Raw genomic sequence first — 10,472 nt, 5'->3', positions numbered from 1 at the left:
ACAATTAGGTTTATTTTCAAGTTTTTATTTCAATCCCAGTTAACATGCAGTGTAGTATTAGTTGCCAGTATAGAGTTTAGTGATCCAACACTTACATACAACACCCAGTACTTTGGCTAAGATCAAGTGTAGTTACAGTTAAGTGGAAACAAATCATCTATGGATGCCATAATGTATGGTTTTGTGCTAGAAATTTACCTCTAAGCATTGGTATACTTTCTTTGATAAATCCTATTTTTATAGTTTTATTTTTAGTTATTCTCTAATTTCTCTTATGATTTATTTTCACTTTTTATTTTAAACAGTTTTTAAATTACCATTTGTTTGAGATTGAAAGTTGCCTTTATTTTTTGTTTCCTACTTTAACTGAATTATCATCAGATAAGTTGCTCTGGTGGTGCAGAGAATTTGACACTTGTGGAGAATAAATCTGTGGTATCAAATTAGACGAGTTCTTTCAAATAACTTATATTCAGTCACAAGCTGATGAGTGTAGCATTTTTATATACATCCAGAGTTGGCTGCTTATTGGTTTGGATCAAATCCTCTATATCTTTCCGTATGCACACACATTCAGATTTGTAAATGCTTCAATGTTGCAAATTCTATCAATGTTTAAGAATTTGAAGAATCGAGAATGGCTCTTATCTGAAAGTCTGTTTGGTTTTATATATACACGTATATATTTGTATAATATGATATATATCATATATATAATTTCTTCAAATACCAACAGCATTTTGACTGTTCTAACATTTTCATGCCTTTATTTTCAATCTTTAATGGCCTAGGGGTTAGGTGCATCTTTTGTAAAAAGTCCATATCAGCAGATGACAGAGAGTCACCAAAGCATGTTTCAAAATGTCAAAGCAGCTCAACTCATACTATCCATAAATTAGAAATGGCCTCAATGTCTAGCAACAAGAGAACGGATCAGCTGTCACATGTCCATGCAGTGAGCGACTATAAAGGAATGAAAACGACCAGAATATAGATAAAGCATGAAGACTGAATCTCACAGACTTGATAATGAGAAAAGAGACCCTTAGGAGCACAGTATGCACTGCTCTTTCTCTACAGAATCAAAACTAGGTAATTTTAATCGACTTTATAGGTGAAGATAGTGATTACTTTCAGAAGGTGAGGATTTCACAGAAGTACAAAGAAGACTTGTGGTGTGGTCTACTGGTAACTTGTGACTGAATCTGATTGCTGATTACATGATACTGCTCATTTGAATGATCTACCTACTCTAAACATGAAAATTATTTTTCTGTTAGTAACAAAATTGGTTTTGCTTTGTTTTGTTGGGAGAGGGAGAGGGAGAGAATCTTAAGCAGTCTCCAGACCCAGCACAGAGCCCAATGCAGGGCTCAATCTCAGGACCATGAGATCATGACTGAGCTCATGGCCTGTGCTGAAATCAAGGGTCTGATGCTTAAGTGACCTAGCCACCCAGGTGTCCTTGTAATTGGTCATTTTAAGCACATACCCCTTCAACCTTTCGACTGACAAATGTTTTTGTGATTTTTTTTAAGAGATAACATCAAATCTTGCAATATTTTCTTTCTTCCCTTAGTAGCCGCTGTGATAGCAATTCACCCAATTTCTCTTTGCTATAAAAACTCTAATTTTATCTCCCTCATCACTTTTGCCTGCTCTTTATGTTTCTTTGCACAGTTCTCCCAAAATGATTGTACCTCCCGCATCGCACTTGCCTAACCTAAAACTCTTTCAGTACGGTAACTATCTTCCTTTTCTGAAAATTCCACTATCCAGTCCCTTCTCTGTTATAATTGCTGTGTTTCGTAGGCAATCTTAAGTTTAAAACTGTTAAGCATGAGGAAAAGACTTTACACTAAAGTTGAAAAGCTTTATCTGGTCCCAGTAGAAAATCTTTTCCAGAAGACTCTTCTTCATTTAGTGACAAGATGACTTCGTTTAGGTATTGTGCCACAAGGTACTTTTAATTAATAAAAGTGCCACTATTCTCCCCCTTACTGGGAGAATCTCTCCCTGCAAAGCATTACATTTGTTATAAGTAAATGAACTTACATCGACACTTCATTATCCCCCCCCCCAAATTCAGTTTACATTAGAGTTCGTCCTTGATGTTTTACATTCTGTGGCTTTTGACACGTATAATGACAATATCCAAATGAGGTAACATACAGAACAGTTTCACTACCCTAAAGATCCTTTGTGGCCCACCTATTTACCCCTCTCCCTTCCCTAATCCTTGGCATCCACTGACTGATCTTATTGCCGTCTCCATAGTTTTGCCTTTCCCAGAATGTCATGTATAGGTGGTCCCCACTTACAATGGTTGGACTTATACTTTTCTAACTTTCCCATGGTGCGAAAGTGATACACATGCAGTAGAAACTGTACTTTGAACTTTGAATTTGAATCTTTTCCTGGGCCAGTGATGTGAATTATGATATCTTCTCATGATGCTGGACAGGGGCAGAGAACTGCATCTCCCAGTCAACCAATCGATCGCGATGGTCAACCATAAACACACCTGTAACCATTCTGTGCCCGTACAATCATTCTGGTTTCCGCTTTCAGTACAGTATTCAACAAGTTACATGAGACATTCAATACTTTATTATAAATAAGCCTTGTATTTGATGACTTTGCCCCCACTGTAGGCTAATGTAAGTGTTCTGACCACAGTTAAGGTAGGCTAGGCTAAGCTATGAAGTTTGGTAGGTTGGGTGTATTATATGCATTTTTGACTTAAAATTTTTTCAACAGATGATGGGTTTATTGGGACATTACCCCGTTGTAAGTCAAGGAAGGCGTGTAGTTGAAATCATACAAAAGATAGCCACGTTACATTGGCTTCTTTCACTTTGAAATATGCATTTGTGTTTCCTGCGTATATCTTCTTAATAGCTCCGTTTTTAGTGCTGAATTTTATTCCATTCTCCGTATTTCCAATAGTTGATTTATTCACCTACTGAAGGATATCGTTGTTGCTCCCAACGTCTGGTGATTATGAATAAACCTGCAATGAATACCTGTGTGCACCCAAAGTGCATTTTGTTTCTTCATTCACTTTGTGGTTAGATCACATCTTATTTATCTTTTGCTATTCTCTCTCTCTCTCTCTCTGTCATTTCAGTAGGAAAAGTCTTGGTTTAGGATCCAGTGACCAACCATGTACTTACCAATTTTAGGCAAATAGCAGTGAGTCAACACTTAAATTTTAATAGATATAGTTTCTGAAGTTAATGGGAAATGTTGTTAAACTCTGCCCAGTAGGTGGAATACCAGTAAGTGTGTTTCAGCATTCTGAATTCTAGACTTTCATGCTGTCGTCACTACGTATTATTATTGATTTCAATGGGACATGAGGAGAGCTGACCCCCAGGAACCACTTAAAAGCAGATTCTACTCTAAATATTTATTTGTTTGCACAACTGATTTCTACATGAACTAGAGGCTGTATATATGCATGTTGTACATGAAATTTAAGTTAATTCATTTAATTTTAGATTATAGCCTTATTTTTTGGATTTCAACTTCTGAACTACCCAAGAATGTCTGTCATTGTGTGGTCTGGCTTCTACATCTGAAGTTTTAATAAAATTATCATTAAAATATTTTCCATTATAATTCACTAATCAATATACCACTGGTGTATTTGCTTTGACCCAATTGTTTTTTTCATGTAGGTTACCCTACATATACACCATAAAACTAACTTAGTTGCCAATTAATTTTGGCATGCAAGAATTAATATGTGCTTAGTGATTACTTTAAACTTTAGTCCCATTGCTTTCATTCATTCCATTCACAAGAGTGATGGTTTACAAAATCTATGAGATAGTCCCCACCTTTTTCATTCACACCTCCCCCTTTCGTTTCTCAAAGTTGCGTAGCCAAGAAGCTTCTTCACGTTAATTGTGTGTTTCCTTTGAAAATAATGTGTGACACCAAACTTTCCTCATCATGTTTTTCATCTCTGAGTTTCTCAGAGTGTAGATTAAGGGATTGAACATAGGAGCAATGATCGTGTAAAATAGAGCAAATATTTTGTCCTCAGGAAAAGTAGTAGGTGGCCTAAGGTAGATAAAGATTACTGGTCCAAAAAATAAGACGACCACAGTGATATGAGACCAACAGGTGGAGAGGGCTTTGCGTCTTCCCTCAGCTGAGAGATTTCTTAAAGTGAATAAGATAATACCATAAGACACAAATAAAACAATAAAGGTGACTAAGGCGACCAGACCTGAAAAGGCAATCACAAGGATACCAGTGACGTAGGTGTCGGTGCAGGCAACTTTTAGCAAAGGAAAAATATCACAAAAGTAGTGATCAATTTCATTAGGACCACAGAAGGGCAAACCAATCGCGGTAGAAAAGAGAGGGAAGGCATGGACGGCCCCACCAGCCCAGGCAGCTACGACTAGCAGATTGCATCTTGTCCTGTTCATGACAATCACGTAGTGGAGAGGTTTGCAGATGGCAGCATAGCGATCAAAGGCCATGGCGGTAAGAACGAAGATCTCGGTGCCTCCAAAGAAGTGCATTGTAAACACCTGTAACATGCAGCTCCTATAGGAAATGGTTTTTCTTTCCACCAGCAGGTCAGCAATTAACTTGGGTGTAACAGTAGAGGTATAGCAGATGTCTATTAAGGATAAGTGGCTGAGGAAATAGTACATGGGTTGGTGAAAAAGAGGGCTGCATCGAATGGAGACGAGGATCAGCAGGTTTCCTGCCAACAAGGCGACGTAACAGACTAAGAAGAGGACAAAGCAAAATACTTGTATGTTCTCGTCGTAGGAAAGTCCCAGAAGAATGAATTCTGAGATGTTTCTCTGGCTTTTCATATATTTGAGTTTGGTGTATGCTTTCACAAGGACTTCTGTTTCTGAAAGAACGAGAACATAATTGGAGGTGAGAATTAACTGTATGAACACGATAATACAAAATTTATTAAAATACATGCTGACATAATTGGAGTTGATAACAATTGATTTCTTGAATTAGGCTACCTTTTTAATGCTGTCTTTTATAAATGTGTCATGAAATAATTTTGTAATGACAATAATGAGAATAATTATATATTTTACCCAATATTACTAGCAGTTGTCTTAAATATTTAAATGCTATTTGGAAAATAAAGCATTAATACCATTAATTGTATACTTAGATAAAGAACTGCTAATGATATTATTTAGTCGCATTGACGTAAAACAAAAAAAAAATCTCCCATATTTCTCAATTCTCGTAACTTACGGATAAAATCATCTTTCCTTCTTTAAAAATTATCTGAGTACAGGGGCGCCTGGGTGGCGCAGTCGGTTAAGCGTCCGACTTCAGCCAGGTCACGATCTCGCGGTCCGTGAGTTCGAGCCCCGCGTCAGGCTCTGGGCTGATGGCTCGGAGCCTGGAGCCTGTTTCCGATTCTGTGTCTCCCTCTCTCTCTGCCCCTCCCCCGTTCATGCTCTGTCTCTCTCTGTCCCAAAAATAAATAAAAAACGTTGAAAAAAAAATTTTTAAAAATTATCTGAGTACATTTCCTTAATTTTCTGGAAATGAATCCCAAAGAGATTCACATTTGTTTAAACATCCAGTTTGAACTCCTGGAGTTTAATTTGTGTAAAGCATACTACTCATTGTTTTTTGGCCAAACGTTGTCAATGGGTCATGTTAAACAAATGGAATTGCTCTTACATTAAAAAACAAAGAGTGTTTGGGGCGCCTGGGTGGCGCAGTCGGTTAAGTCCGACTTCAGCCAGGTCACGATCTCGCGGTCCGTGAGTTCGAGCCCCGCGTCAGGCTCTGGGCTGATGGCTCGGAGCCTGGAGCCTGTTTCCGATTCTGTGTCTCCCTCTCTCTCTGCCCCTCCCTGTTCATGCTCTGTCTCTCTCTGTCCCAAAAATAAAATAAAAAACTTTGAAAAAAAAATTAAAAAAAAAAAAAAAAAAACAAAGAGTGTTTGAAAACTATACAGCAAAAGGAAGATGTCAATTAATGACTGGAATTTTGAAAAATACTCAGGAAATCTATTCATTTATCATTTTTATATTTTATGAGTTAAATACAATTTCAAAAATATATACTGTCATATCATCCGCATGGCTCAGTGGGTTGAGCACCCAACTCTTGATTTCAACTGAGGTCATGATCCCAGGGTCATGGGATCAAGCCCCACAGTGGGCTCCATGCTGAGTGTGGAGCCTGCTTAAAATTCTGTCTCTCTTGGGGCGCCCGGGTGGCTCAGTCAGTTATGTGTCTGGCTTCAGCTCAGGTCATAATCTCACAGTTCGTGAGTTTGAGCCCTGCATCGGGCTCTGTGCTGACAGCTCAGAGCCTGGAGCCTGCTTCGCATTTTGTGTCTCCCTCTTTCTCTGCCCCTCCTCTGCTCATGCTCTGTCACTCTCTCCAAAATTAATAAACATTAAAAAAAGAAACTATCATCTCTAGGAACTCACAAATTTAATATCTACGTTATTCATAGTCTTTGAGAAGATTTTAGATGGCCAACGGTTGACAGTTACGGCATTTTTTAAATGGCCCGTACTGTAAGACATCCATTCTATTTTAAATTACTAGTCAAAATTCTGCATTCCTAAAAGTATAAATTTTCGGTTTGTTCCTACTTTGCTTTCAGACTCACTAACAAGGAATCTCTATACCCCTTGATGCAACAAAGTAAAATAACTATTGTTACAGTGTCCGGAAGTTAGCAGTCACTAAGGAGTACTGAAAAGTTTTAGGATGTGAGGGGCATTGGCCCACTTTCTACCTGTTGCCTCTGATACTAGGTAGAAATAATGTTAATTTTCAGATACACTTCTTGATATAAAACGAATTGATTTACAGGCAACCATTATTTCAGTAGACTGAGCAATATACATATGGAAATCACTTGACCCATTCAAATCTCTGATTCTAGATAGAAGAAACTTCGAGAGAACCTAAGTAATTTCTCAGGTTTGAAAAGTAATACACTATGAATGTTAAAAGACAGAAATCCTGCTTCTTCCTCAATCTGGGGTTATGTTCCAAGGCAGAGTGCTGAGAGGTGCCATGAAGGGCAGCAGTGAAAAGACTGTTTTGATTCCTCATCGGAGTAGAAAAAAATATGCAAGATGATGGGTTCACAGATACCCCATGTGTCTTTCCAGTATTTCTGTAAGTAAAGAGATAGGGAATATTTAAGATAGATATGTATTCTAGAATTCTCTGATTCTAAAACATTCGAAATTCTTTGCCTTCAGCCTTACAAAAATGCAAATTCCTCATCAAGATTGCTCCTTCTTTTCTGGGGCACCTGAGTGGCTCAGTCACTTAAGTGTCCGACTTCAGCTCAGGTCGTGATCTCATGGTTTGTGAGTTCGAGCCCCACAGCAGGCTCTGTGCTGACAGCTGGGAACCTGGAGCTTGCTTCAGATTCTCTCTTTCTGTCTCTCTCTCTCCCTCTCTCTCTCCCTCCTCTACTTGTGCAGGCTCTCTAAATAAATAAATAAACTAAAAAAATGCCTGCTTGTTTTCTAGATCATTATTGGAATTTAATCTATAATAGCTCGCAACCCTGCCCATGCTGTATGATCAATGCTGTTAGCAGGGGTGAAAGCGAAGAGGGGAAAAAATCAGTTGAGGAGAATTACTATCATCAAACAATATAGCGATACTAAGGAACCCTCCTATGGGAAAACTGAAATCACAATGGATAAATAAAGGACTTCGGGCAACCACTGAACAAGTGGCCGAAACAGGAGCAACATAGAAAGTGTTGGAATCTCAAACTGACCAGGGCAATCCTTGAGTGAATTCTTTAATCTCTTTAAGCATCATCGCACTCATTTTACAACTGACATATCATTACAAAATTCAGCATTTTGATGAGGAATACATGAGGTGATATGAAATAGCCCAAGACACATGTGGTTCAAAACATTTTTCTCTCACTGTTTTTCCTCTCCGAGCGATTGATTAGGTTAGAACCACAGATTGTCATGCACACACATTCGACCAGCAGAAAAAGTAAGGAAATAAAGAAGAAGATACATAACATGGATTTGACAAGTATGATCAGGTAAACAACAATTTGTTACATTATTAGCATGTTACAATTAGCATGTTTGTCTAAAAGTGTACTCAAACGATTACTGTATTTTTTGGTATTATTGAATCCAAATTATGTGTACTTTGTGGATCATGCTGTCCATAAAGGAATAGAAGGTCTTATACGTAACTCCAAGTTACTATCATACGTTCAAATCTTCTCTTAGTGTAACAGAATGTAGATAAACTTACCATAGTTGACTCAGATAAAACTATTTTAGGAGGGCAGATGTTTTGAAATAAAAGAAAACAATTTGTTATTGTACATATTCAAGTATAAGCTGGTCTGTTTCTTAATAGTAATATGAAGGATGCCGTTAAACAAGAGTTGGGGACACGATGAAATTCACTGCCCACTTGAAAATGCTTCATCTAGCTCTACTCCTGTTCCCCAGAAAGGGAATTTTGCTTGTAGGTAATGCGCAATTGAAACTAAAGGATGCCAAAACATTGTTATCGTAATCTAATTATCCTATGCTGCAAAAGAAGTTATAGCCCTCAAATGAAATTATATACAATAAACACAAAGTACACATAATCGGGGCACCTGGGTGGCTCAGTCAGTTAAGTGTCTGACTCTTGATTTCAGCTCAGGTCGTGATCTCAGTGTCGTGAGTTTGAGCCCCGCGTTGGGCTCTGTGCTGTCAGCTTGAGATTCTCCCTCTCTCTCTGCCTCTCTGATGCCCCCACTCCCTCTTTCTCAAAAAAACAAAAGAAACAAACAAAATACTTAAAAACACACTCTCTCTCTCTCTCTCTCTCTCTCTCTCTCTGTCTCACACACACATACGCACACACAATTAGCCTAGCACATGTGTTGTTGGACCCTTCCCAAACCAAGGTGACAAGGATAATTCACTAACCATGAGATGGAGTGGCTGTCGGGTTAGCTTGGGCATGCATCAGGAAGCATTCTGTCCTCGGACACTCACTCTGCCAGTTCGTCTCTAGCACCGAAATCTGGAATACATTGCAGAGACTTTACAAACCCATAATTCGAACACATTCAGGTTAATTCTCTGCAAATATCTGGAAAATTTCAACATGTCTCAAACCTTCTACAGTCTACCAGGGAAGCGGACTTCAAACATTCACTAAGACGAAGTGATGAAGAAGTGGATCTTCAGCCCCCAGAAAAGCAGGAATATTGAAGTCTGATTTAACTTCTTAGTAAGAGCTCGGAAGAAAAAATAAGCAACGTGTATTTTTATATTCCTGCAAAAGCTAACACAAGTATTTAGGTCCTAGGAATCATGCATTTATTTTATGTCTACACCCGAGGACAGTCTGGTTCAGAGGAACAGAATACAAACTGACGTGGCAAGAATTAATAGGTCTTTGAAAGCTCTGTGTCATTATATTCCCAAAGGCATTTCTAGACAGATGTTAGCCCAAGTGCTGCCAAAGCCACCATCGATAGTAATGTGCTTGGTGCTCTTGAGAATGAACTTTCCATATTTGCCTCTTTGGAAAATAACTTGGCCCGTTTCCCCTGCACGCCCAAAAAGGCTACAGTCAAAGCAATTTGTGAAACCCTGGCTGCCCTGTGTTCTTCCAAATTTCTGAGGAATAGGAGGGAAATTTTGGGCTGTAATAGGATCAGGTTCTCTTTCTGGAAAATCTGAGATGAAGTAGGACAAGGAGAACCAAAGATGGCCGCTTACAGTCTTTTTGCGGGGATTATCAAGATCCTTGGTGTGCGGAGCAGATGGATAAATAAAATCAATGACTTGTGATATCGTACTTGGTATGAGGTTACCATTGATGACATACATGTTGAAAAATGGAAGACAAAAGAAAAGATAAGAGTAAACATCTCTTCCTCATAACTTGGCAAGGAGGAAAAGCAAACATGATATGGGACAATCAGAGGAAGGGAGCAAAGAACCACAGAGCTTTCATTGTGTTTAACATCTGGTTCTTTCTGTGCTCACTGACTCTTCACATGTCGTTCAGACTCAGTCTCATCTGCAGGCACTGAAACCAGACAGTCTCTCTCTACCATTCATGTAAAGTTTCCTCACGCAAAAAATGTCAGAAAATCAAATTTTATAATGTTTGATCTGTTTCAGATCAAACAACTTAGCCAAACAGTAGCAAAAATACACTGAGAGATGATTGGGCAGATCGGGTTCATCATATTATTCAATGCTTATAATAACACATATTTTGACACAAATATTATTAGCTTCCCTGGTAGATAAAAACACGGAAGGTCCTGGAGGTGAAGTAACTAGCTCAACTAGCCAGTAAAGATCTGAAGCAAGAAAATGTGTTGTTCTAAGTTTAGTGCTTGCTTCCAGGCTTTAAAAGGTTAAGAACCCTGAGTAAATGAAAGATTCTACAACTTCGGCATCAAGGACATCAGGGCCCAGTGATTTCCA

At 38.5% G+C, this 10,472-nt stretch overlaps 1 protein-coding gene across 1 annotated transcript; it reads right to left on the bottom strand.

The window, feature by feature from the left end:
- Positions 1-3,908: 3,908 nt before the first annotated feature.
- Positions 3,909-9,043, bottom strand: LOC131488795 (olfactory receptor 4P4-like). The gene is made up of 2 exons (XM_058690630.1): positions 8,952-9,043; positions 3,909-4,885 (listed from the first exon to the last, which is right to left on the bottom strand). Exons 1-2 carry the CDS (start codon positions 8,989-8,991, stop codon positions 3,909-3,911), a joined length of 1,017 nt encoding a protein of 338 aa, XP_058546613.1. The 5' UTR covers positions 8,992-9,043.
- Positions 9,044-10,472: the final 1,429 nt, after the last annotated feature.

The sequence above is a fragment of the Neofelis nebulosa genome, chromosome 10 (genome assembly GCF_028018385.1).
Source record: "Neofelis nebulosa isolate mNeoNeb1 chromosome 10, mNeoNeb1.pri, whole genome shotgun sequence".
NCBI lineage: Eukaryota > Metazoa > Chordata > Mammalia > Carnivora > Felidae > Neofelis > Neofelis nebulosa.
This window is presented reverse-complemented; position numbering and strand designations above follow the sequence as displayed.

What these genes read in the sequence shown, in the direction of transcription:
- LOC131488795 (XM_058690630.1), bottom strand. Translation starts at nt 8,991, where the DNA reads ATGCATGCCCAAGCTAACCCGACAGCCACTCCATCTCATG. An exon ending in GACAGCCACTCCATCTCATG is followed by an intron (nt 4,886 to 8,951) that starts GTTAGTGAATTA and finishes TCGTTCTTTCAG; the next exon opens with AAACAGAAGTCCTTGTGAAA.